Here is a 27,729-nt window from a genome sequence, read left to right on the forward strand (position 1 = left end):
GGTTATTCAGTTTGCAATAAAAACATTGGTGATAGCGTAAAATCTGGTTAAGCCTTGGGCTGGTAATACATTGTATAAATTCTCTTCTGTTCCAAACAGAGCTTATATTAAGCAATCTCTGTTATAGTCGTTTCAAGGGTGATAATACCATCTCTCAATTCTGACGTACTTTGACAGGGAGTTTACGCCGTCTGCATTTTTGTTCTAAGGAAATCACTAGGTTATTAAAGGAAATGAATGAACACAAAAATAGTGGTGGGAGATAGGGGAAGGGGAGAGAAAGAACGGAAATTCCCTTTAGGTACAGCTTTGAATACATGTGCTTGTAATAGTAGTCACACTGGGAAGTGGTTCAGTTCTCAGTGTGGATTGGAGTGTTGGGATTGTAGTTGGTTTGAGTGTATTTTACACAGCAAAAGAAAGGGAAGGTCATCCTACGAGGCCTCGCTGACTGCCAGGTGGGCCAATGCTGTCAATGCCACACAGGTTATCTTGTCAGCCTGGGTTCTTTTCTTTTGCTTCCTCTTTCGGAGATAAGGTTTGTTTCGTCAGTGGCATGGTGTCAGCCTTTTGTTGCTCTGATTACAATGTTTACATGAAAGCAAACACATGCCAATTTACAGTCATTGTTGTTTTGTTTTTTTCGCTGCTATTTTGCACTACATCCTGTAGAAGCATAGGTTGCTTCATCTGTGCCCTTGCCGTTTTTTTTTGTCGTGCATAGCAATCAACTGGTCACTTTTCAAGCTTGTGCAGTGAGCTATGGGGCTATGATGGATAGCCTGCTCGAACACGTTTGGCTTTTCAGCTCTGATGATATGCAGGCAATATAATCAAATTGTGACCAAATTGTGGGCAAGCCTGTGTGCTGTGTGGCATAGCCTTTCGATAGTGTGCATGCATTTTCCACTTGGTGGAAAGTGCTTCAGTCTGTAGTAATCCATAAGTAATTTGTGAAGTGATTGTTTCAAGCCAGTACCCGGGGAGCTGAAGGGTAGGCTCAGTTCTAAACAGACTTCACATGAAATATTTATGGTCATGATTTCGGCATACCTTTGGCTCAAGCTATTGAGAAGTTTATTGACTCCATGCGAATGCAGCACATACAGTCGTTTAAACAAAAGGTTTTTGGAAGTAGCATGCAGACTTGCTTTTCCTTTTCCCTTTTTGTTGGAGCCATGGGTGCTGAGTACCCCCAACACCAAATTGTGTTTGGAGAACTGGTTTGCAGACTCGCTAGGGTTAATGATATTAAATTGGGATGGGCCTCAGATATATGGAAGAACCTACACAGGCACTCTTATGCCCTTCTGCTGTGCTTGTGTTTGGTTCTCTCATGAATGCTGCTAAAGAACTGTGCTTATTAATCATCGGCTGTCGCAGTTGAGCACAGCGCTGTGCACACAACATGCCTGGCTCGATCTTCTTTATTTTATTCTTCTTCTCGTTATTATTTTTTTATTGTTTTACTTACAATACTATTTGCCTTGCAAATGGTGAGGATCTGTTGTCACAACTGATAAGGAAAGGACAGCTGCAATATGTCTGACCAGAGCGTGTCACTGATGTGTAATTAGTAAGCTTTGCGCTCGTAGGGGAGTGTGCAAGAAGCCATGTATGCTACTATGCACTTGATTATAAAGAGCTGAACAGTTTCAGACACATTCCGTTTTATAGCCAGTTATTAAAGACAGACATGCCTTCTTAAAGCTACACGAGTGCTGGCATTCTTCTTTGATAATACAGTTGAACGTCGTTATAACAAAGCAGTTTATAACGAAATAATGAATATAACGAAGGAATGATGATTCCCCGTGGAAGCTCGGCTAACACGGGCTATAACTAAGCTACGGCTATAACGAAGTAATTGCCGGGCCCCTTCAACTTCGTTATAACGAGATTCAACTGCAAGAAGAATCGATGTTTTGTTAATTACTTTAGACAGAATTTGAGCACATTTATTTCAAATCTGCTTGAATACGACATTGCACCCATATAATGTAAACCTGGTTCTGTTCATGTTCTGTGCCTGAAACATGGTCAGGGAGATTGTTGGTCTAATAATATAATATTCTAAATGGATGTTAGCATTATGGTTGATTATCATTCTTGAACTCGCCTGTAATGGTAGAAGTCTTATGGTCAGGCCAAGCAAAGTTTGCCTTCACACAGATGAACATGATGCTTTCATCTGTGTGTGTGTTGTCTGCTTGTCATCATTTTTTCTTGTTGTCCTTAATCGCAGTGCGGCGGTACGACAACGCAACCACATGTGGCCTGGTATGGACAGCAAACTTTGTGGCGTACCGGTGCCGGACATGCGGCATCTCACCTTGCATGTCCTTGTGTGCCGAGTGCTTCCAGCAGGGCAACCACCAGGGTCATGACTTCAACATGTTCCGCAGCCAAGCAGGTGGTGCTTGTGACTGCGGAGATGCCAGCGTTATGCGCGAGGATGGGTGAGTGTTGTGTGCCATGTGAGGGCATTGATGTTGGCTGTCAAAAAGGCGTTGCAGAAACTGTGCCATACTGTGTGTGTCTTATCAAAGCAGCTTAATCGAGCGGGTTATTAAACAGTCTGTCCGCCTGATTCTTCAGGGTGTGGCACGCTGATTGGGGCACAATTGGCCATTCTGAAATTTGCTTTTAACTCAAATTATCTGTCTTGAGCTTCTTAAAAAATTACAGGACACTGTTAGTAGTAACTTCATGAACCTGTAGGCGGCGAATGCATCCAAGAACTGTAAACGAGAGGTGACCACATTTTGCAGCGAAAATTTGAAACTGATATGTTGAGAAAATGGTGTTGCCAACTGAATGAATTATTTTTTTTTTTTTGCTTATGTCAATGATAATTAATTGTACAGCACATTACAAGTTTCCGATCCTGTTCTTTGCAAATGCTGAACACAGCATGCCGTGGCAATGATGTGGAACTTTTGCTGGGGACAGTACAGTCGAACCAGCATATATCAAAGTCGCAAAAAAAAGCCTACGAGTTTGATATAATGTGTAATTCGATATAAAAGTAGCAGTAAATTTAACAACACACAAACTCATTGATACGGAAAAAGGTATTTCTATGATAGCCACTTATCGCACAGAGATTACCGAGCGAAATAGTCTCGAATTTTTGCTTCTTCATCTTTGCCTCAGAGAGGTTGCCGTAGAGAGAACACATTTTAAAATTTTATCGATGGTCTCTGAATGGCAGAGGCCACAGCCTTCTATTGAGTGCAACAGCAACGAACCATGCTGTGCGGCATGGAGCACATCGGAAGTATGTGGGCACAGGTTCCTTCAAGTTATCACAGTTTGCATCAGTGCCGTCATCATTATCCACAACACTGTCAATGATGTCTTCATCCTCAAGCTCTCCCATGATCTTAGCTTCATCGTCCTTGGAGACAAAGTCGCCCATGGCTGTCCGATCACAAATAACACTAGGAAATTCGGATAACTGCTTCCACAAAATCAAGACTCATGATGACTTCGTTGAGCTCGCCCGACAAAGAATTTGCTCTATCTTCTCCGGGAAAGCAGAGGCCAGAATGTTGTAAGCTGTTCTATATATTTTTATTTTTGACGTCATTCCACAACCCACTCAGCATAGACAGAATGCCTAAGAGGTCGACTTTTAGGTCTCTTCCAGTCTTCAGGTTCTGTAGGAGCCGTTCAGCCACACACTTCTTACAACCAATTTTCACCGTGTGGATTATATCCTGGTCCAAGGGTTGAAGCACCACCGACATAGCATTCAGCAGCAGGAAGTAAAGTGCTATGTTGCTGATACTAGCACTGCAGTGTTGGGCACAGCTGTTGTCTATGATGAAGCAGACATTGCGATCTTGGCCTACCAGGTCATCGTTCCAAGATTTCAGCCATTTGACAGACAGTTTGCAGGTCATCCACACTTTCTGATTGGACCTGTGGGTCACAGGAAACAAAAGCACAAGCTGCAACATCGCAGAGACTTGCTTTTTCCGCTGGGTCTCTTCACTTTAGCCTGAATGTCAGAGCCTTGTTCTTCAAAATCGTGCTCAGTGTGCTTCTTGAAATCTTGTAAGCTGTGGAGACTTAAGATTTCTTCTCACTTCATTCAACTCGCTTGATAAATTCTAGTTTCATGAAAAAGGGGAGGGTCTAGCATTTCGGGGATGCCATCGCGCAGGGATGCAGCATGATGTACCGTACGTGTGAACTGCATGACAACGCAGGCACAACTGGCGCAACGTGCTAAAAATGCATATTTTGGTTGGCTGGGTGCATGCCCGCCATCTGTGTCATGGAAAATCCGCATCATCATTGGTCTGCACGCGTTATGTAGCACCATAGCTGCAATAACACCTGCAGGTCTGTGCAAGAAAGCTAACCTCCAAAGATGTGCTGAGGGAAAGCCAGCTTCTTGAGTCGACTGGAATTGTGCGAAGTTCAATGACCTGCGGGGAAGCTAACCCTTGGAGATGTGTTTAGAGAAAGCCAGCTTTTTGAGTCGCCGGTTCTGCCTGAAGTTCAGTCTATTGGGTGTGATTGCTAATTTTTGTACGATATAGCTGTACATAGTCCTATACATTCACGTTGTAGTTTTACGGTGCTCAGAAATTATTCGATGCAAAGGGTAATTCGGTCTAACAGAGCTCAACTTTATACTTGAATGTATTTTCCAGAGCTCCCACGACAATGGCCTTTACACCTAAGTCTGCTGGTAAATGTGGTATTAATTACTTTTCAGGGGCATAAGAGTAGAGAGACACTTGTAAAGGCACGTTAGTGCATGTTATTGAATTTTTTCATTGTGGTAATATTTAATGGAGCTGACTGTACTCATCTGTGCTGTATTATCTACCTGTGTTTGAGCAGTTGAGTGTCTGTCTTATGAACAAAAGTGGATCATATTTTGCCAACGTAGGTTTTTTACTAACATAAAAGTGCTTGGAAAATGGAACGGAAAAATACTCTTATCATTCTCTTTTTGCTGGACAGATGCAGATCATTTAATTAAAAGAGAGCTAATGTATCGCACTAGGAATAAAAACAAAACTGCAACAAATTGATGGTTTTCATGCATGATTTATGTTCGCACTATGTATTGATGTTTCAACTGGGGATTAGTTATTGAAACATGTTTTTCGCTCTTGCGTATGTGTGAGAGCTTTATTAGTAGACACAAATGTGGTCATGAACTCTCTCTATGAATCTTCAGACATGGAATGTCTATCTAGAGGTGGGATGCAACCCTTTGAAACATGCTGCAATAAATTCTTCCTGGCTACTTGCTTGTACTGGTTGTACCTTCCAATAAAGTTGAAAGGGAACTGTGCTGATCAGCTTCGATGCTGTAGCAGTCGCTTTTGAGTGCTATCTGATAGTACAGAAAGATGTGGCTGGTCCCATCAGGTGCTTTTCTTGGTGTTCGAGTCTTTTGAATGTGGTGAATAGGACAGGCGAGATCTTTTGGGTTTTGCATTGCGTAGTTCCACCTAGAAACAGGCATTTGCATCAACATGACGAAATGGATCTGTTCAACTTACCGTTTTGTGAACTTCCATGGGGCTGTGAGATGGTAGCAATCCTGTAGTGTCACATGTGTCGCTGAACAGCAGGGAAGTGAACGGCTACTTATTCAAGTAGGAAAGACGGCGCTTGCTACCCTGCTTAGCACTATATTGTTTTATGTAGTCATACTGCCTCACTATATTTCATGCTGGGGAAGTCTCCTTAAGTGCGGAAATGCGAAAGCTATGTGCTGTCTGCCACCTGCGCCATCTGCTAGGCCAGCGCCGTACATTGTGAGGGGGGTTTTCAGTGCGTGCCGCATGATGGCGCTACGACTGCATGCCAAGCATGGAGGAAATTTACCGGAAACGGAGAAAGTTTGTTACTCGCTTGATTGCAGCATCTGCAATTAACATGCTCATAATTACTCATGTAGGCCTCAGTACATATCTCGAAGATACATTTTAAGAACTGTGCATTCACTAGATGTACCTTTGTTCAGCTTCAAGCGTCGAAGTCTCGTGGCTGAGTGGCAGTGTCCCAGTCTCGCACTCCGGTGGCCCGAGTTTGATTCTCGCCTAGACCCCAATTTTCTTTTCTTATTATTTTAATTACAATACGAGTGCAGACACCTTTGTGGACAGCCTCTGTCTACAACTTCCATCCACGCCCACGCCACTCATGAGCCAAGAAAGACTTTCGCCTTAAAATATCTAAAGGAAACTGCATGTCAAGCAAGAAAAAACACTGCGCATGGAAATAAAACGCGAAAAAGAATGCAGGAGAAAGTGGGTAGAACAGAATTATGCAATATTTTTGCCGAAAGTGTGCTACTGGTTTCAGGTTTATAAATGTAGTCTCATAAATTTTGGTGAATTGATCTCTTTTTCTGAGTACGAGTTTCACTGAGGTCAGACAGTTTACGTCCTGTGTTCCTGTGGTGTGAACAGGTTCTGCCATCGACATGGCCCCAGGGCCCAGGTAGGCAAGCCACCTGCACCTCCAGACCTGCTGTGTGTGGCAGAGTCCATGATGCCTCGTGTCATCTTGCGCCTTGTTCAACACCTGCGTGAGCACAGCGATGCTGCTGATGGCGGTGAGTGGTTGCATGGTTTGTTGTGCTTGAAGGGGTTGAAAATGTGTGGGCTTCTGCGTCCTATGCGGGGGAAGAGGAATCTATTTGTCATGTGTGATGTGCGCCCAAAAGAGAGTAGTTAGAACTCTCACGGGTCAGGGTGACTTTGAGAGCTAACGTGAGTAGCTGTAGCACTAATGCAAGCATCTGAAATATAGTAAGAGAGTGGGTGAGTGGGTACCTTTTTTCATTATTTCCACCAATGTGTTACAGGCAACACAAACATAACAATTCCGAACTTAAAGCTAACTGCTACAGTAAGCAAGGTCACTCGTACCAGCAAAAAATCGTTACCATGTCAGTGTCTTGATGTCAAAGCACTGACGTCATCACAATTTGCTTGCCAAAGCAGGTGTTTGTTGGGTTGACCTGCATTTCACTTTCTGGACTTTTCTAACTTATAAATGATTTGTTTTCAGTGAAATTAGCTTTGTTGTCATTAGGATGCAGTAATTATTGATGCAGGCCAGCTTAATTTGAACTCAGCGTCCTTTTAATGCTGTTACTAGAGACATTCTGGTCCCCTTGAGCCTTGTATCAGTGAGTCTGTACCACAGCCTTGATGCAACTTCAGTATCTTTTTAACGTGACAGCGTTAAGGGCTGTGTTTGGCGGAAAAAGTGTCATCGTTGTGCAGCTCGTTGTGCAGAGACATCACACGTGGATCTGTGGAATGAAAAGGATTAGAATACATGAAATGCAGTGCAAATTAAAGGCCGTTGCATGTCTCAAGAGATGTAACTTTATAAATTAAATGATTTGCGCTTAAAGATAAAGTTAAAGAATTTTAGTCACCATTCAAACCTGCAATCCTTCAGTTGCCAGTCAGACATGCTACCCCTAGGCCATGCTGGCATGCTGGTACGGCTTGGGTACGAGTGGGGGTTTATATGTATTTCGTGCAGTTTTTCACACAAAGTGGAATCATAAGACTGTATAGTAATGAGTATGCATGTAATTAAAGAGGTTCTAATTGCTACTTCTCCGGTGCCATGTTAAGTGGCATTGTGGTGCTGGCATGCAGCAGCCACCAGAAAACCCCCATAATCTGGCGCTTTTCTTTCTTTTTTTGCATGCACTGGTAGTGGCATCTTTGCAAAGAACTGAAGTTCCTCTCTGTGTGCATAAGTGGGTTTTGTTATCCCTAATTGGCAAAGCTTTTGAGAGGAAAGGCATGCTGAGGGTGTGGTATTTGCTGAGAGGCAAAGTAACGATGATGGTACACGCCCTTCCACACAGTTTAGACCTGTGCCCTTCTTTTGGTGCAGGAGCGGTGGGCCAGAAAGCAGTGCAAGAGGCAGACGGATTCCTGACCATGCTGCATCAGCTGAGTGAGATGGGGGCTGTCATGCGGCAAGTCATGACCCAGGCACTCACCAACCCTCTAAGCTACCGCACCCTTACCTGTGCTGCTGCCAGTGAGTGTGTGTGGCCACTTTGTTGGCCACCTCTCATGACCTGCTCCCTGCCTTCTACGGCGGTGGGAATCTATGTGTGTCTGGTTCTGGGCAATAGAGCAAAGCCTTATGGAAGTACAGCTTTAACACGGCAGCGTTAAGGCTCACGTTCTGCAGAAAGTCTTATGTTGTTGTTGGCGTCGGCATTGTGAGCGAAAAATCCCCAGAGAACAACCTAGGTGGGCCAACTAGGTCACGTGACCTTGTGGCATCATCACAACCTGCACACCAGATTGTGAGCGAACAGACCACCATGGTAGGTGGCAGTCAAATTAATGATTAGTCATGAGAGGTCGCTCGGGAAGAGTAACCTGGCTTACACAAGCCCCACCGGTGACAGCACCTGCCATTGCAGAGCAGTGGCGCATTGCTTAACCGCTGCACCACTGTTCCAGGAGTGGTATGAGGACTCCTAGGGCCTATGAATGTAAAGTCGAGAATGACCAATTCCGCATATATGGGCATTATTAACCCATTAACGCTACAGTGAAACCTGGATGTAACAAACTTCTATGCGAATTCCTCGATATTACGACGTTTCTCAATTCCCCAACGCCGCCCCCATTGAAGCACGTGCATTTGAGACCTTCATGTAGTGAAGGTGTTGTGGCAGTTGAGCTTGATATAACGAACTGGCTACGCCATCTATCTGTTAGCTAGTGCTGAGCTATTCAAAATTTGGCAGAACCATGCGATAGTGTGGTGACGATAAAGCACGAACTGACATGAGAGGAACGCCGATCGCATCGAGTGACCGCAGTGGATACAACACGCCATGTTCTAGCGCTGCCGGTGCATCTCCGGGGTTTTCTCTTTTGGACTGTCATATCACATGGCATAACAACAGTTCAGGCTCAAAAGCAGCAGAAAATAATGGCGCAAAAGAAGAAACGACATTGGGAGCAAGGACGGCGGAGAGCTGCGAAAACACAAACAATGGGATGGCCGAGAGAGGGAGCATACGGATAGAAGCACACGCCTCCGCGGTCAATCCACAGTAGCGCCGTGCATTTTCTAGCTCGGCCGCGGCACCTCCGCCTTTCCCTACCCTCTCCACCCCACTTGTATCGATGTTGCGTGAGCCACGGACGAGGTAGCAGCAGCTGCTACTGCAGTCGCGCTATCAGCACGATCGTGAAATGTCTCTTCGCATTTATGACTTTAAGTGACGTTTTCTGTAAGCATTTTCAAGGTGATTTCGCTGACATTTATCTCTTACTTTATTTCCATTTTGCAATGTCCTTTTGACTCTTCTCGTGAAAACTGCATGTAACGAAAACCTGGATGTAACGAAAAATCTCGGGATTTTTTTCAGGTTCGTTATAACCAGGTTTAACTGTGTTGTGTCGTAACCTTAAAGCGGAGCTTACCTAACTGTCCCCTCCTGTTTTCTTGCCTATGCTTTTAGTGAATTACATCGAAGTGGCCTTGCAGTGGGTTTCGGAACCTTGAAAGAAATTGCTACAGACCCTGAACTTTTGAGAGGCTATTACTTTGCCAGTTTGTGATGCCATGCATTTCAAGCTTGAAAGTGTTTTTGGCACAAGTGTTATTACACAGTGTCACTTCGTGCCTGTTCTCACAGCATATTGATCAGCCACCTGTTTAGCCATCTTTTTTTTTTAAGACATTCTCTTCCTCCCGTTGCAGTGGATGTGGAGGACGAGGCAAAGGCGGCCTTTCTAAGGCACAACCTCGAGTGCTATGAGGAGGCCAAGCGGCGGCTGCAGAACTGGGAGTGCCCGCCTGAGTACCAGGGTAAGCCTCTGACTCACTGGTGCAACATTTCTGCACTAGGGCAGCGATTTGAGATGTGCAGGAATTCTCAGGACAAAGGTGCAGTGTCGTAATCAAGCAGTCAGAGCTTGCTCCTCATGTCGGGTGCCAGCCATTTAGAACCGTAGTGGAATGCCATCATTCCAAGCCCATGTATGCAGATTGATGGTTTCAAGTGCAGGCTATTGTAGTGAAAACCTAGAAAAAGTAGCCAAACAAGCGCTCATTTCACTTTGTTCCTTTCCTAGCATCCTTGAAGTTTTTATTTTGAATCCATGGTAAGCTCAAATGGGGCTCGTCCATTCGTCAGCCTTTACGCTTACATGGTAGCTGCCTTGTGTAAATGAGCAGAATTGGGTGTTAAAAGTAAGTCCAGTGGCGACATCGGTGAACATGTAGTAAATGGTCCTTGGCTGAATGCTGATTAAGGTAGTGAACACATATCAGGAAAGGTGTAATAAAAGGTAATCGTTTACTTTTGAGTGCCTTTTTTTAGACAGAAGGTAGATGTAAGTCAATTTTTTGGGTTTTTTCTTTACATGTTTTTTTATTTATTCTCAAAACTTCTCTGATTTGTTCAAAAGACATGGGTGCAAACAACATAGACATAGAATTAATACACATGCTCATACTTGACACAATGCTGGATTTTTCGGGGTAGCGGCAACTGCAGCCAAGTATGAGCCACAAACTCATAAATGCATGCGTGTTCATACTGAAGGTGGCATGAAGATGTACTATGTTTTGATAATTTGAGAAAAGAAGAGGTGACAAAGGTGTTGTACAATGTACCGTATTTACACGATTGTAAGTCGACATATTTTTCAAAATTTGAAAATCCAAAGTGGTGGGTCGACTTAAAATCGAAACCAAAGCATCGCATCATAAATAAAGGTGAGACAAACGAGATATCAGGCATGCTACAGCGTGGTTGCATTTTTGCTGCGCGGCTTCGTTGCATCGCTCTTGGTGCTGACCTTGAGCAGCTGATATGTCAATGTGCAGAACAGGCATCCCCACCCCGCGCGAGGCGACCGATGGTGGCTGTCGATAAGGAGCAAACCAGCACCAGCCCACTCCCCACACGTGGCCGCAGATTGCGTCTGCTGATAAGTGGCGGCAGCTCGATAACGCATTCGCGTTCTACTCTTAATAGGCATCGTCGAAGTTTTTTTTGTTTACTTTCAACTGCGCACTCTGCACTCATGGGAGCATCGATAGTTGACAGAAGGGCTGCTGTTCCAATCGTGGCGGCACCGCCGCTCGCAACCGCAGCGGCGCTAGGTAGTGGATAGCCGGTGGAAGAGCCGACGCCGCTCACGCATAGTTTCTCTTTGGCTCTGATGCATTTGACTACTGCTGGCCGCATTTCACAAGTATTTAATGCAGTGCTTCGTCATTTGTCATTTGTGCTCCGGGTCCAGTAAGCGACCAGCGCTCGTTCACGGCTACATTCAAGAACTGCACGCTGGGCCGCAAGTTCAACGTACGCAATGGGTAATACAGGTGTGGCAGCGGCAGCGAGGCAAAATTTTCAGCTGTTCCACGCGATGTCGTGATGTGGCTGTTTGCGAAGTGCGGGATTTCACCGCACGACGATGTTAGAACGACGAGCTGTGAGACCGCAGCAGCGATCACGACGGCAGCGCTAGTGAGGGTGATTGCGCAAGTGTGGACGAGTAGTCCAGTGACTAATACATCTTCGTTTTGGAATGTGCCCATGGGCGCCCCCGCGCGTGACAGCCGATAGCGGCTGGCAATAAGCAGAGGCCGCAGGATAGTGCTATCGCGTTCTATTAGTAAAGGTGAAGTGTAAACTACCTCCAAGGTTTTTTTTTTTTTTCAGAAATGTTATGTGGGGAGGTTGACTTCAAACGTGTAGATACGGTATGGTCACTCCCAGTATGAGCTACACTGTGCTAGCACCTGCCCGGGCTCTTGCGTGCTTTAGCTCATACTGAGCACGATAGTACCTGGTTCTAGTCTTGAAAGAATTGCCAGTTGTTGCTCTACATTTGCCCCAAGGTAAAAAGTTTCTCAATCCTGCCAGTGCCTGGGAATGCCAACATTTGCTACAAACTTCAAAAATAGCCTCTGAAAAGAAATCGGTGTGTTCTCCTCAGTCGCACCGTTCCTTACTTGTTTTATTTTATTTTTATTATAATTGCTGTGGAAGTGCAAGAGGAAGGCTTCTTTATGGGCATTGAGAATTTGTCAGGTTTAAGCTCGCCTTATAGTGGGTTCACAACTGTAATCTTGTGAAATTGAACGTGAAGTATTCAAAATGGCTTAGTGCCTTTTCAGTTAAGTTTTACCATTTTTTTCTTTTTGCCGACTTGTTTGTTACTTAATTTCTCAGTACATTAATCTCCTAGTTGATAGTTGTTTAAAGCAGTTGGCTGATAGGCTACTGGATTAATTTGTGTTTTTTTGCTGGCTTAATGTGGTACGGAATGGACTGGGGTACAGTGCAGTGTTGGCGAGGACGTCGTTCTAGTTTTATGCTCTCTTGATGAAGAATGTCAAGATATGCACCAGTGTTCAAGCAAATGGAGGCTGAGTAGTGTCTTGGTGACTAACGCAGCTTTAAGTGTGGCTAGCTGGCATTTTAAGTTTGCTGTTAGTTGTACAGTGGTAAAACTTATTGAGAAGTCAAGCAACTAGGTAATAATGAGATGGAAAGTTGTTGGCGTGGGTTTTAGACTTTAGTACTTTTAACGCTCGCATAGCGAGAGTGGCTAGTGTGGATAAACCTTACTGCATAGCTCTGGGCTGGCTGCAGTGCACTAGAAATATTAGTTTGCAGAAATTCCAGCCAGCACATTTGCATTCCACTCTGGGTAAGCCAGTATCAGGCGGGCTAATAGAGACGGCAAAATCAAGCAAAATCGATGCACTGGCCTTGTCAGCGTCTTTTATTTATGTGCATTTGATTATTGAGACATACATGATAAGTTGATAACTGAAAGCTTGTGTGCAGCATTTGTTTCCTAGACTAGAGAATGATGGGAAGTGCATTTTTTGCACTGCTGATGGCAGCGACCAATTTGGATGTGTCTTCCGCTCTTGTTCCAGTGTCTGAGTACAAGATGTTCACAGAAGGTGAGCTGGTGAGACTGGCTGCGGTGTGGCTTTGTTGTGCTCCGACACTGTAGTGTTGCATGGCAGCTGCCTTCCCTGCCTCTCACCAGCTGCTTCCTGTTAGCTCCTTCTCACCCTGTTAAGTGGTTTCAAGCTTATGTATAGCACCTGCTAGCACCTAATCTGTAGCACTGGTCTATTTTCAAAGTGGACGTTAGGGATCCTGAAAAGAACCATTGCAAGGAACATTTTTAGGTTGATTACTACTTGCAGACTTGAAGGTACTAAGAAAACCAAATGTAGGCACTGATATTGGCTCGTTTTGTTGATGCCATCAGTGGTTTCCTTCTCTGACAAGGCTCATTACACTGTTGCTGAGTTTTCTAGGCATGCATGTGCGTGTGCACAGATGTATGCATGCACACATGTGAACACGGAACGGGTGGGGTGTACTGTGATGCTTTGAATTCGACATCACACATGGGGTTCTCAAGGCTGGTTCTTTTCTGGCCATGGTTATTGAATGCTGAAGGCAGTATGAAAGAAGTATAGATGAATGCATTTTACGTTTCACGTCACTGTTTCATGATATTGCTTAGTCATTGAAGTCATTCTGCCATAGCTACCTTCTTTGGATAGTGGAGCTTGACTTTATCTTGCGTGTGTTGTTCTCTTTCACTATTTGATGACATGCTAATATAACGGTAAGGACAGTCTGTACCTTGCCTTACTATACATCTCTACAGTAAAATCTCTGTAATTTAAACTCAAAAGGCAACTGGAAATCTGTTTTAGAGCTTTACGGAGTTCAAACTAAATTGAGCCTGGTTGGAATGACTGGTTCGTGCATTGCGTTGCATGACCTGTTCAAATTGCTACACACTGCGGCACATAAGTTGGCTCCTAATAAGGGTAAATGCCCAACTCGCAGTTGCTGGCCAAAAGGACTCCGAATGTAAGTGAACACATACACCTCTTCCCCACCGCTGCACTCATTATTTAGTTTCCCGCAGGATAGCACCGCAGGCGCCCGCAGTGATGCAGTTGCAAGGCCAGCAGTCATAGGAAATAAAATGATGCCCCATTCTGCCTTCCATACTTATCTGTGGCTCAGCTTGCTAGGGGCAAACACACTTTCCAATGTAAAGTGAACTTCAACGATCCTGTAGTTTCATATTCCGGCACCACGTGACCACGCACTCTCTGAAGGTTGCTAGAAGTTCGTTCTCGCGCTGTCTACCACTCATCCGGGAAAGCGACCGCCAGTGTGAGCAAGCATGGTAAACAGCGTGAAATTCAATTTTTCATTACTGCAACCGATTTGCATACAAATGAATGATTTTCTTTGACACATGCAGCTCTGCGGGGAATACCAGCGCAGTCCATGTACACCCTCAGCACAGTTGAAACTACCTCTGACCTCGCAAATACAGTAAAAGCTTGTTGATTCGAACTCCACAGGGACGCCAACGCAGTTTGAATTAACTGAAGTTCAAACTAGCGAAAGTGAACAGAATAAGTGGTACACTGTGATCAGAAAGCAGTCACATAGTAAGATTACCCCTCTTTTATTGTTCTAAAGTATTCCATCATCACCTTGTGCTTTTTTTTCTGGGAAGGCAACGGCCAACGGTTTCTTTTCTAAAGCCTGCACTTATCAGAAGGCCTTTCTTCACTTTCCAAACTGAAGAGGCTGGCGGCTTTCAGCGCATCCGAATTTGTGCAGCAGAGGGCTGCACTGGAGTCGCGAAGGGCGTGCAACTGCCGGTGAGCACGGTCACAGGGCCGGAAAGTCAAGCAGTGTGCAACCGTCCAGGGACTGCTGCTTTTCAACCATAACAATAGCCCAACCTCCATGGCTCGAAAATTCACACTTGTAAGTTGCGAGGTTGTGCAACCATTAAGGTCGATAAGCGAAAGTCTCCAGGATGGCTGCACCCGATTTTCCAGCCTTCCAAGCCCAAGTTTCAAACTGCCAAACCAATGAACTTGCTTTTTGGCGATATCCTGTTTCGATAATGCATTGGCATTGACTCTACGCATAGTTTCAATGATCTGTTGAAGCGTTTCGGTGCGGTGATTACCACAGACAGACAACATTTTTAAATCACTACACCGCGGCACACCGCATAGGTTGGCTGCTATGGCTGCAACCATTCCCACAGAATGTGATGCAAAGGGTGCAGAGGGCACTATAAAACCAAGACAAAGACGTGCAGCAAACACCAGTTAAAGCTCTAATTTGTTCGTTTCGCACTCGTTGTTTCATGCACGACTGAGTGTTTTCGGATTCGGAGTGCCGGAGATGTTGCGGTATGTCTGATTCGTTGTACCCTGTTGCTGGTCGCGTCATCCATCGCTGAACAATAAAAGCTAACGCAGAAAGCTTTTGAGACCTTTGAGATCAACGCTAACATGTAAGCCAGGTACAAACCTCTGAGGTCATGCAGCTAGTTGCAGCCGCCGTGCCGCCACTAACATGGAGCGAACCCTCCCCTCTCCTGTTTACCTTCTCCACATCATCTCCAAAGAGGTGGCGCACCTTTGTGGGAGTGTTGCTTGGTTTGCCACTTGCTCAGGCCTCCCAGGCGAGGTGGCGTGCTGTTCGACTTATCAGAGGCACAACCCATTCACATTCGAATTAACAGGCTATGTTTTACGTAGACTTAAATGGAGTGTGGACAGGCCAAATTATGCAGGTCAAATTATAGAGAAATTTCGATTAATTTTGAATTAACGAGCTCTCATTGTACAGGTTGATTCCACATGCAAGCCGAGCCCCCAATTTCAGGTGGCGGTTTTGTAAAAAAAAAGGTCAACCTGTACACGGCAGTATACAGTAACTGTTGTATTTGCTTATGTGCTCAAATTACCGAGCCCTTTTGTCTCATTAAAATGCACGTGGCTTTGATAGTTCCAAAGTGTACATTTGAATAGACAGCGGGATAGAAGTAATGAAATTCCACTGTATGTGTACTCATTACCACGAATGCTTTCTGCATTTTGGTTCTTCACAGTTACAACACTGGTGTTCTTGCTGTTTATGATTTTCTTTACCTGCCCTCGGGCTGCCAGTAACAGTAATAGTTAATTTCCGTGGTCAGCCATGCATTAGCATTTTAGCTGAAATGAAAAGCTGAGATGTAGGCACTGTAGTCTTTAAAATGTAGTGTCATCTACTATCACATTAGTTTATCAGGACGTATCCTACATGTCCTTGAAGGTGTTTTCTTTAGTGCTGCGGCCATTATGTTCTTGTTGGGAACAGGTACCCTGTGGTGTAGAGTACAAGAAGGAAGTTGAGGTTGTTTATGTGTGGCAGAAAGTCAAAGGGACTGTTGAGCTTCTGCTTTTGGTCGAGCTCTGTGCCACTGAAAGGCTGTGATGTACAGGTCATTGGATTGGGCTTTTGCTTTTGGCAGACCTGACTCTGGTAGGCTTAATGTGCTTTACATAAATTGAAGTCCTGTTTTCTAGGTAGCAGTTCCTAATTATTAGATTTAAGGGATGTCACTTCCTTTTGCATAATCCTCCGTTATTGTATAAATTGGTTGTTTTGGGGGTGAAGGTTATGATGACATCTGTGTGTGCAGTGTGAAACTGGTAGGTAGCAGTTCCTAAATGTTAGATTTAAGGGACATCACTACCTTGTAACTTTGCATAATCCTCTGTTATCATATAAATTGGCTATTTTGGGGGTTGAAGGTTATGATGACGCCTGTCTGTACAGTGTGAAACTGATTCCTTTATTTCAACATTGAGCCACTATGTTGAAAATGCATTGCTCGCACTTTTTTAAGATGTGTGTATGTTGTTATCGGATCTTTCTGTGTTGGGGTGGAACTGATATAGAATAATTGGCAATGGTCTTGGTATACATGAAAAACAACTCAGTGGTTACTTCTCTTTTTGTGCCTGTTACTTGTGTAGCTGCTAATTGCGTAGCTGATTTAGGACCTGACAAACAAGCAGCCAATGTTGCTTCAAGCAATGAAACATGGAATCCGGGTTCTGGCATGAGATGTCTGCCATAGGGAGCATGCTAGAAATGCGGGCATAATTGCGCCATCAACGACTTCAGCAGCCATGGCTTGTGTTGTTACTTAGCATGAAAGCATGACAAAGTGCCCGCAAGAAGTAGCTCTTCCTGATTGCCAGCACTAAAGTGATGGTGCATGCAGACAATACCTGCTGTCTTTTAGCTGTATCTTTTAGTGCACGAGTAACTGGAGCTGCAGCTGGCGCTCCATACGAAGCTATTTCTCCTCTACAGATACAAACGCAGCTGCACGTTGGTGCCTGTTTGTGGGGATTGGCTTACACACCTGCCAGCTGCAGCTCGACGTGCATAAAACTTCATGCAGTGATGCATATGCGCAGTTAACGCTGCAGACTAACTTGAAATAAGCAGGAGCATGCAGGAAAATCAAGATCAGTGAGCTTTATAGACCAACCTTGAGGAGGACACTTTATTTTCAGTCTGCATATTTGGTAGGCTGCCTGCATTCAGAGACTTTTACAGCGCTGGATGTCATAAATATGTAATCTGCCGTGCAGGCAGCAGCCCTTCCTGGAACTTTTAATGTAGGAATGAATTTAGCGCCTGCATTTTATGCTCCCTTTGTCCTCGAAATTTTTCCATCTGGTTTCTGTCTGTCCGCCCATTCAGGCCCATCCTCCAGGGCCTGCATCAGTGCACAAGGTACTATTTGAACGAGGTACAAAAAAAAAAGGTAGTTTCCTGTTTCTTGAAAGTGTTAGTTAACAGTAATGTCAATTTGAGCTGTATGAACTACGTGAGGTTTAAAATTATCGCCTACATTAGCAAAGTTGCGAAGGCAGATATGCAAAGGATCACAAAGGGGATAGCTGTACTGAAAAGGCTAGGCAGCAACAGCTTATACCTTTAAAGTCTGCCTTGAGGATGCCAAATGGCACCATGTGCCCGCAAGCTTGGACACGCCTGCCACGTCGAGACCATTCAGAATCGCCATGAGGGCACCATATTGCATCACATGCAGGTGAGCTGGGTGTAGCACACCTGGTGACTAATTAGCGTGTGAGCACCGGCGATGCGCGATATGGTATCAGTATGCGCTATGCTAAAGGTCTCTGTTATGCTTGTGCCAAAGCTGGTGTCCTCATTTCTTACACTGCCTGCTTCATCACTTGCCTCGCGGCATCATTCCATGGCAAGTCCCCTACGTTTCATGACCTCTCATGGCATGTGCTCTGCATCTATGCAGCAGGCTGTCTGCACAGGATACGCTCTTTGCAAACATGCGCTTGTTGCCTGCACTCCTGTTAGTCACAATCGCCCCAGATTTCACCTGGCGCTTTAGATGGAAGGATCATTGCGACTCGCTCTGAAAATTTCATGCACAAATTATTTTGTTATGACCCGAGACCAGGGGTCAGCACCCAAGCATTCCTGCATTGGCGTAGTGTAGGTGTAGCACAGATTACACCGCTACTTTTAAGTTTGAAGCATTGCATGAGAAACTCTGGTTAAGCCACATTACCCTTATTTCAGCCTTTAGACCATTGCCTGATTTACATGCCACTGATTACAGTATCACCCGTTGGTGGTCATGATTGCTGAGGTGTTGATGCCATTGTGCAAGGGATGCATGGTGCCCAAAGGTGGGGGTGCGGGCTTTTTGACTATGGGTGCAAATCAGGAATCTTACGAGGACAATTTTTTTGTGATGCACTGTTCTGTTCACAAGTCCGGCAAGGATAGGTGGAAGTCAGTCTGAAATTACTTATAAATAACTATGGTTTTGTCTAGAGATTGTTCTTTCCAACTTCCTGGAAGTCAGTGTGTTTGTTGTCTTGAAATAAGCAAAGAGCTAGTCGCCTTGCTTATCAGCTTCCCATATGTTCAGGGTAGACATGAAGCTGAATCAATGCTTCTTTGCTTCTGTCTTGAGCCATTTTTGTTGGAGTGACTACATACATTTCATATGACAGCATTTTCTGTGTTATTGAATGGCCTTGCCTTTGCATGACTCTTGGCTGAATGTCAGAAAGTCTGTATAAGGTATTTGTTTTGGCAGTAAATTCTCAGGAAACTACATTCCCTAAGGAGTCCCTAGCTTAGGGCCTGTTTTTGTCACACATTTTTACCTAGTGCTGATGGCAATGGACTTAGTTAAGTAGCATTGTCAGTGCTAGGTAAGTTTACAGTGTAATCCTTTACATCTTTTTGGTTGCATCCATGGTTAATGTTTTGATAGGAAGCCCTCTCCTAGCATGGCGACATACTTGTTTCCTGAGCAGCATGCTGATACATGATCCTGGCAGCAAAGCAACTTACCTGTGAAAAATTTGTTTCTGTGGTGTCATCAGTAATTGCATGGGTTCTCAATATTTTTAGCCTTTGGGAGTTCCAGCAACTTCAAAAGGTGCTAAGGAACCCCGAGTGTCCTGACTTTCATCTCTACCGGTCTGGCATGCAGACACATGGCAGTCCGAGAAATGCCAAGATTTAATTAATAATGACTGATTGTACAGTGAAGCAGTCTGCAGTGAACGAATACTATGTAATTAGTCCCTAAATAAAGTGAATAAAGAAAAAGGGGGTTGCGGCATGCATGGATTTAGGTGCTCGGGGAACCCCAAAAACTACTTAGGAACCCCGGATACTGTGGAACCCATTTTGAGAACCTGTAAACTAAAGAGTTGTCATGTTTTCCTTTAGACATTTGTGGTATAAACTGTTGCACCTTTAAGCAGTAGTATGGGACTTCCACTTGCTCAAGCCTGTGCATTAATTTTCTTCCACTGTTCTTCTGTGCAGAGGTAAGCTCGCTGCTGCCTGAACTGACGCACAACAGCTTCCTGGAGGAGCTGGTCTTCTGGATGGTGTACTTCGAATTTCCCCAAAAGCTGGTCTGCTTCCTGCTTAACATGCTGCCAGACACAAATTACAAGGTATGCATGGTTTGCCTCTCAGTCTTTACTTTGTGATTGTGGGAGAGGGGTACGTTCTGCAGCTCAGTGTGTTTTGCGATGGCATGTGGCAGGTTTGAAGCAAAAAATGCCAATAGGGTAGTTCTAGCGAGGTCCAAAAATTGTTGGCATATCTACCTTACGTTATCTCAAGCTGCCCCTGTGGACTTCCTGTTTAGTGAATTACAAAGGTTAAGCTACAGAAATTTGTGTAATACCTAGTATGTATTTTTAGTAAGCTTCATGTTGCGTGGCTTAATTGATTATCAAGTACAATTTTGTAGCTGTGTTTGTGATATACGTACAGGTACGAATCAAATTGTGCTAGTTAAATTCCAACTTTTTGATCTTTGGAGAATAATGTGAAAATCTATTTCTTTGCACTGCTTTCTCTTTTGAAGGCCTAATGTTAAAACTCGCTAGGTTAGAGCCACGCCAGTTGTGTTATTGCCTTGTGTACTTTCAAGGCTGTGCGTCAGCTGTGAGAGTAGAGAGGTAGACTGTCTGTGTGGCTCCTGTCAACTTTGGCCATGGTGGCCTTGTGGCAAGTTTGAGTAACAGTTATAGATTAGGGCTGGTTGTGTGTTAACGTGTTTCCTGCACACAGGTTCACTAAAGTATAAAAGGAAAGCTTTTAATTTCAAACCTTGTGAATTCAGTTTATTTATAGGTTTCTTGATGTTATAAAATAGAGCAGTAAATAGCAACAGTGAGCATATTATGCTAGTCACTTACTTGTGACTTGAATAAATAAAAAAGCTTCCAGGCTTTTAGCTTTTTCGAGAGGTGCATTAACGCTTACAATAGCTGTGCCATACCCCTGTCTTCCCGTTTCCCCTGAAGAGGCCCACTTTCAGCAAGACCACTGAGATTGCATAACCGGAGATGGCACATTTTCTGATGTCAACATTCCCTGGCCCACACGAATCTCAGGTTGACTTGGGGAGCACTTCCCAATGACAACACACTTTGTGAAGGTTTATGGAAATGCGGTTTACCCTTGTTCTGTGTGTGAGACTGCCTGTTTGGGAGTCTCATTTTGTCTGACTCTGTCTTTTTTGCAGGAGGCGTTTACGCACACATTTGTGCAGCACTACAGTCGCATCAGCCACATGCTGACAGAGTCGAATGACTCTGAGACTCTCTCCAACCGGGTGGTGCACGTGAGCGTGCAGCTGTTCTCGAACGAGGCGCTGTCTCTGCGCATGACGCGTCGTGCTCACCTGTTGCACATCATGGTGATTAGCCTGCGGGCCATGATGTCCCTCATCGTGCAGCAGAGCACTCTGCACGAGGGCACTAACCGCAACTTCCACTATGTCGTCAACTGTGGCCACCGCATTGCCAAGGACCACTGCTACTGGCCCCTGGTCAGTGACCTCAATAACATCCTTACTCACCGGCCAGTTGCCATGGAGTTCCTGAACGATGCCCGCCTCCTGGACATGTGGTTCTCCCTCCTAACCATGTTCCAAGGCAAGTTCTTTGGGCAAGATCTAGCTGCTGCTCCGGGGCAGTTGAGTATGGAATACATGGGATTGATTTCAAGCACTTGCTTGGTTGAATTTCAAGGAAGAAACTGCAAAATATCGCCTGTCTTTACTATACAAACTTAGCACAGCTTAGCGCGCCTATGTTTCCTGTAGCTTCTCTGCGCTATGCAAGAGCCACACCCCATCAAAACCACCGAACAAACGTGCGGCCCTTACACGAGCATATGCGACACTTTTACTGTTAAATTTTCTTAAAGCAGCTGCCCATGCCTCCAGTAGGCTTGTATTGAGCTTAACAGTTCCATGTTTATAAATGGACTAGATATACATGTCTTTGATTAGACCTGAGAATAAGTTTGAAGTATCCATTAATTTGAATCAGACAAGTTCTAACTGCTAAGATTGCTGTGTGTTATATCATTGCAGGTCACAACAGTTCAGGAAACAGTAAACTACAAGAGCACATTTTTGCCTATTTAGTCAAAATACCCTAACTTCAACGAAATCACCAGTAATGGCATGAAGCAAAACAGAAGGAACGGATTCGTTGAAATTGCCTACTCACTGTTTATGTTTTGGCAAACCTGCTTGTAGCTCAGAGTTTGTGGTGAATACCTGCTGTTAAAGGGGCCCCGAAACACACAATTAGTGCATTGTTTTACCTCTTGGTTGCATAGAATGAGTTATAGTGATGCTATTAGCATCGGTCGTACCGCCTATACTCCAGTTTTGATATTTTAATTAGCTCGCAAAAACAAATTCATGGCGCTGACGGTGTCACCATACAGTGGCGGTGTTTAGCAGAGGATATGACATCACTTGGTGGGAGCTTGATGATTGGACAAACAGTAAATATACTGCAAATTGGGTTAATAACTAGAAATACGTTTTGTCAACTTCTTGTGTCTTATATTACATCAACAAAACCAATTTGTTTGCCTTAGATAAAAGCGCTGTAAAGCAAGTAAAACAAAAATACACCACCAGAGGCTCTGGCTACTTTTTGCATCGAAGGACTTTGCGCCTCTCTGTAAACATCCTACGACCTAGCACTCAACACTTATGGCTACTCTCTATGTATCTGAGAACGGCTTTGTGAAATCGATCCGATCGAGCCATTGCACTCTATAAGCGTTCGTTTCGGTCCCAAGGAAGGATGCAAAGAAAAAAGCCGTTTGTTTCACATTTAGCAGAGCGCATCGTCAGCTTGTGGAGGATCACCGGGCGGCGGCGCCAGATGGCGCCACGTTCCCGTCAACAGCGCGCGCTCCTTGCTCGCCGTGACCAACCAGCGGCTAGGAGCGACGGGCCATGGTAGGCGGTAAGCAGTAGCGGTATGCGCTATGCTAAATGTGTCTGATATCTTGCGCAGGCTGTCACACCGTCGCAGTATCTCGCGCTCGAATTTGGATCCAGTTCGGATCCATAAGTCACGGAACGTCACTGATCAGTGTTCCCTTCTGTGCCGTCGACGTGACGATGAAGTATCGCTGGGTCAGCTGGGCGTTCACATGGTTGTTGTAACAATGCAAACGGCGCTGCCAGCCTTGGCAAGAACGAGTTACAGAGAACAGGCTACCATGGACTGCAAACTTCCGTGACGTGCTCAGATAGGCTGTTTTGATTGGTCGCCCTAAGCATCGTCATTGGGAGAGTGAAATGGGAATGGGAAGCTGCGCAAAAATCGAGTTGAGGGCAGCATTTTGTTTGCTTGTATTTTGAAATTTCTTCATTGAATAACTCCCGTTCCTATTCATCTATTCTTGTAATTCTTATTCAGTCTGAATCTGTGTGACATAAAGAATCCATCTGAAGTGTAACCAGCATCCGTTCAAGCATTCAAGCAGCATCTCTATGACACAAATGTCACGTGGTCGCAAGAAATATACGTATCATCTGAAATTTGTATCATTCAAAACGAACAAAATCCATTTGCGGAAGCATGGGAAAATTCCTGCAGATAATTTTTCAGCTAACAGGATTTGCTTACTGCTGCGTATCACTGCTTACTTGCAACATCAGCAATGCACGAGCCAAGCACCGCCGCTCATTACTTACTGTGAGTACTGCGCCCCACTGCTCATGGTGCATGCCGTGCGGCTGGTGATCGCGGCATCAGCAATGTGCAGGCTGCATGCTGCTCGCTGCTTGCAGTGTGTACCGCACGGGTGGCCATCGTGTGTCAGTGATGTGCGAGCAGCACTTACGGCTCACATGTTCATATCATCGGTAGTGGCGCGGATGTGTTAGAAACAGCCAATGTTCTTGAAGCACATTTTACACAACGCACTCCTGCCTTTTTTTTTCGCCGGTGTCCGCATGAAAAAAAAACAGGTATAGAAAACTAAGAAAGTACCGGTGCCCTGTGTATGCAGAGGTACCTCAACTGGTATCTTTGAGTATGAATTTGAAGTCTATAGGAGACCTTCTTTTTTCATCTTTCATTACTTTCTGTCGGCTTCTGTGGTGTCTGGTATTGCTTTCTTTAGAGCAGTGGAGAAGGGCGTTTTAAACTGTGGTTTATTGTAATACTGCTTGTGATGCTCATAGTCCAAGAAGGTAGAAAAATAGCATTAATTGGATTTAATATTCAGTTGCTTGATTAATGAGTGGGAGTGACCAACTCGTCAGTAGAAGCATTTTCTTGTTTGCTTGTTGCGGATTGCTTGGACTGATACCATTTGAGTGTATTGCTTGGCCAGAGCGCCCAAAGTGCTGGTGTGTTGCCAGTCAAGATTGGCCAAGAGGCCAAGTGTGCAGGAGGGTGGTGCCTCCCTTGTCCTGTTCTACAAACCCTCATATGTTTTGGTCCTTGTGCATCCTGATACCATTATGTTAGCTGTCATATCTCCTCCTTCTGATTCCTCGTGGCTCTGCAACAGGCATGAACGTGAACCAGCGGGAACTGGCACAGCACGTGGAGTTCGAGCCCAACACGTACTACGCAGCCTTCTCAGCTGAGCTGGAAGCATCGGCCACACCCCTCTGGGCTCTTATTTCACACCTCAAGAATGAGGTAGGCACTTGCGCTTTCTCCGCATGTGTTTCTTGTACTTATGCCAGGGGAGCAGTGCATGTTCATTTGTTATAGGGACATTTTTCTGGTTTGTCATAAACAGTGTGACAACAAGGACGCCGTGCATTTATTTCACTGTGCATTGTTGTAGTAGTTTGCTTGAGGCAGAAAAAAAAAAAAATAATTGGCCCTTGACATGCCTTCATACACATTGCTGCTTGACATTTTATATTTTATTTATATTTAAACAAGTATAACCAATATTCAATAATGCCTAATCATTCCCTCCATTTTTCTGAAAAAATGAAAGGGGGGAGGGGGGCGCAAGTGTTTCAACCACAAACACTGCCATTGGTTGGGAACAGTTTATATTGCCTGTTCCATCTGGCAGAGCATCAATGAAAGGGCTGCGGTGTTGATGCTACTCTTTCTCCTTTTGCAGGAAACGCTGCCTTTGTCGAAGAAGGTTCTTGAGCACTGTCTGATGGCACTGGAGGATTTCTTTGACAGCATCGGCTTCTCCCACTTTGACACGGTGAGTTTGTGTGCCAGGGACCCATGTGAACATCACTTTCCCATCGCCACGTATTACGCCTTCAGCTTTGACAGGCCATAGTTTTGAAAGGACACTCAAGACAACGGGATCCAATTTTTTTTCTTAGTAAAAATTAATGCCGTGGCTCTTTCTGGTTATGTTGTGCTTGTTCGGCATCAAAAGACACATTCATTGCTGAGAACATTTGATTTAAAAACTGAGCATCTTTTTTTTCTCCTCTACTTGATTCAAACTAGTGACGTCGATACAGTTAAACCTGGATGTAACGAACCGCCATGTCGCGAATTCCTCTTTATTATGAAGGTTCTCAATTCCCCAATGCTATTCCTATAGAACAGTGTGTATTTGAGAACTGCATGTAATGAAGGTGATGGGGTAGTCGACCTTGATGTTACGAACTGTCCACGCCAACTATCCATTAACTGGTGCTGCGATACTTTGGCCGAATTACGCGAATGTTTCAAGATGATACAACAGGGAATGTCTCCAACTGCAATGAGAGAACGCAGTTGGCACAGTGTGCCATGCTCCATTATGATTGGCTCCTCTGCTTATCAAACATGGCAGCCTTCGCTGCTTTCACTTTTGTTGCATCACACAAAGTGGCACTACAACAGTTCATCTCCAAAAGAAGCACAAAACAAATGAACATATCAGTGAAGGCACAAGACGATCAGTACGCGCCCATTGCTACCTCTCGGTTGCTCACACGATTAGGTGCCGCCAGCAGATGCATGGCGGGAGTGGGGAGCGGCAACTAAAGGTGCTTTGCCGGCACCACGAGGCGATAAGTCAGTTTCCCAGGACAGTGGCGGGCGGCAACAGACACTTCTCTTTTTTTTTATTTACAAGTGATGAGCACGTGGAAAAGTGCACTAAAACTGGAGGGGACACTTAAGCTCCGCCTTAACGGTATGACGCGATAGCGTTTATTGGTTAACGGCCCGTAAGTGGGGAATTGATCATCTTTTATTTTTACATCCACAGATAGCTGGGAGCCCGCATGCCACTCCTGGCGCAGTGGTGCTGCAGTTGAGCAATCCGAGCAACCTCTCATGACTAATCAGTAATTAAAGAAGGCTGTTACGTTCGGCGCCCTCGGGTACAGCCGGTCAGCAGAGGATGTGGCGGCGAGACGAGCTCATGCGATAGAAGCAGCAGCAGCATGCGGGGGCATTGATAAGCCATCTACCCGTGGTGGCGGCATGTGCACAGTGGCAAGTTGTTTCCGGAGCCTAAGGGGATTAGTGCTGGTGCCAGTAACCCCCCCCAAGTGCCAGCCGAGGGCGCGGATCAGAGCTTCACGTGTGAAGGCCCCGCTGTCTTGGTGGTTGTGCTGCTCCGGGGGGGTGCCGTGAGTTGAGGTTAGTGAGGTAAACAGCACTGATGTCCTTGCGCGGGTGTGATACACAGTGGTTCGCACCTAACCAACGGGGCCAGGCAACGGGGCCAGCGGCGCTGATGAGAGCAGCAACAACAAGAAAAATTCTTCCAAGAATTGGAGGACGCGCAGATGAGGCCCAACTGGGAGCCTTCATACCACCCCTGGCACAGTGGTTCTGCAGTGTGAATGCGTCTGTGTGCGATGCTGATTCGTGGCAATCTGTGAGGCATGGAAGGAACACTGCCGGGGGTGCGGGCGGTGCCGCCCCGGGGCTGAACCTCTGACGTGATTGGTGTTCTTAGTTTTGTAACATTATTTAATCGTGTGCTTTAGTGGGATTTGGGATTCGGATGATGATATAGACAAATAAATTTCAACTTGTAATCCGATGTCTGTCTAGGAAGCTTCTTCCAGGTGCCGACAAGTAGAAGAATGTATGGAGAAATATAACTGAGACTACCACGCATGTTGAGAAATGTGATTTTAAAGTCTGTGTCAAATGTTTGAAGCTTTACCACAAATTAACGAGTTTTTCTAGTATCCTGCATTGTAGGATGGCTCGAATGTCTCTGTTGAGAAAATTATTTCCAAAAATAAAAGGATGGTTCTGAATTATGAAGTGAAATAAGCAGTTTACATCTAAAAATATTTTAATTTTTATCAAATTTCTAAAGTTTCGGCATGCGGGTTAAGTTGGAGATTTAAGAAGGAGGGGGAAAGGAAAAGTAAATTATTGAGGCGTGCCTTCTGTACGTTATATTTTGCTGTGGTCCATGCCCCTCAAAAGAGGGAGGCACTCATTTCTTTTTCTTTCTGCCCAGCCACACCCCCACCAGGTGTCGTTTCACCTGCCGCTGCACCGCTACTATGCGGTGTTCCTGTGCCAAGCAGTGACAAGGCAGGGGGCCACCCTGGTGGAGCTTCTGCCAGACAAGGACACCCTGAGGGCCCTCATGGCCCACCCACTTCAGGCCATGGTATGGCTTTGGCACCTTTCACTCTCTGGTCTCTTCATCGTATCTGGGAAGTCAGTTTGTGGCCGTGTGCGAAATGCACATTCACTTGATGCCCTTCCTGTTATTTCATAATTGCTTTCCTGCCATGCGACAATTCCTGCTGTGGAAAACTTTGGTAACTAAGTCTCTGTAGTTGGAGATGCTGCTGGCTTTGTTTGTGAGGCTCTGGTAATCCGATTAATGTACCGGCTTTGAGAAAGAAGTTCATTAGAGAGAGAAGTTTGTTTACTTGATCCTCATATGCAGGGGAACTTATTTAGCTGTTTCAGCATTTTAACTTCTACGCTTGGTATACATTTGTACAAATTTTGTTTGTGCATTAAGAACAGAGATAAGTTTGTACTGAAATTAACCCCAAATTTGCA

The 27,729-nt window shown here is 45.0% G+C and overlaps 1 protein-coding gene across 4 annotated transcripts in view; it reads left to right on the top strand.

The window, feature by feature from the left end:
* The window catches only part of Ubr3 (Ubr3 ubiquitin ligase), a 98,236-nt gene that overhangs the window by 4,367 nt on the left and 66,140 nt on the right, over window positions 1-27,729 (top strand). For all 4 annotated transcript variants that reach the window (XM_077659807.1, XM_077659805.1, XM_077659806.1 and 1 more), the window contains exons 2-10: window positions 2,246-2,459; window positions 6,447-6,592; window positions 7,900-8,049; window positions 9,739-9,846; window positions 19,748-19,881; window positions 20,964-21,375; window positions 24,275-24,408; window positions 24,851-24,943; window positions 27,170-27,325. In XM_077659807.1, coding sequence (XP_077515933.1) covers window positions 2,246-2,459; window positions 6,447-6,592; window positions 7,900-8,049; window positions 9,739-9,846; window positions 19,748-19,881; window positions 20,964-21,375; window positions 24,275-24,408; window positions 24,851-24,943; window positions 27,170-27,325 — 1,547 coding nt within the window. The remainder of the gene's footprint in view (window positions 1-2,245; window positions 2,460-6,446; window positions 6,593-7,899; window positions 8,050-9,738; window positions 9,847-19,747; window positions 19,882-20,963; window positions 21,376-24,274; window positions 24,409-24,850; window positions 24,944-27,169; window positions 27,326-27,729) is intronic.

The sequence above is a fragment of the Amblyomma americanum genome, chromosome 3, assembly GCF_052857255.1.
Source record: "Amblyomma americanum isolate KBUSLIRL-KWMA chromosome 3, ASM5285725v1, whole genome shotgun sequence".
Lineage (NCBI taxonomy): Eukaryota > Metazoa > Arthropoda > Arachnida > Ixodida > Ixodidae > Amblyomma > Amblyomma americanum.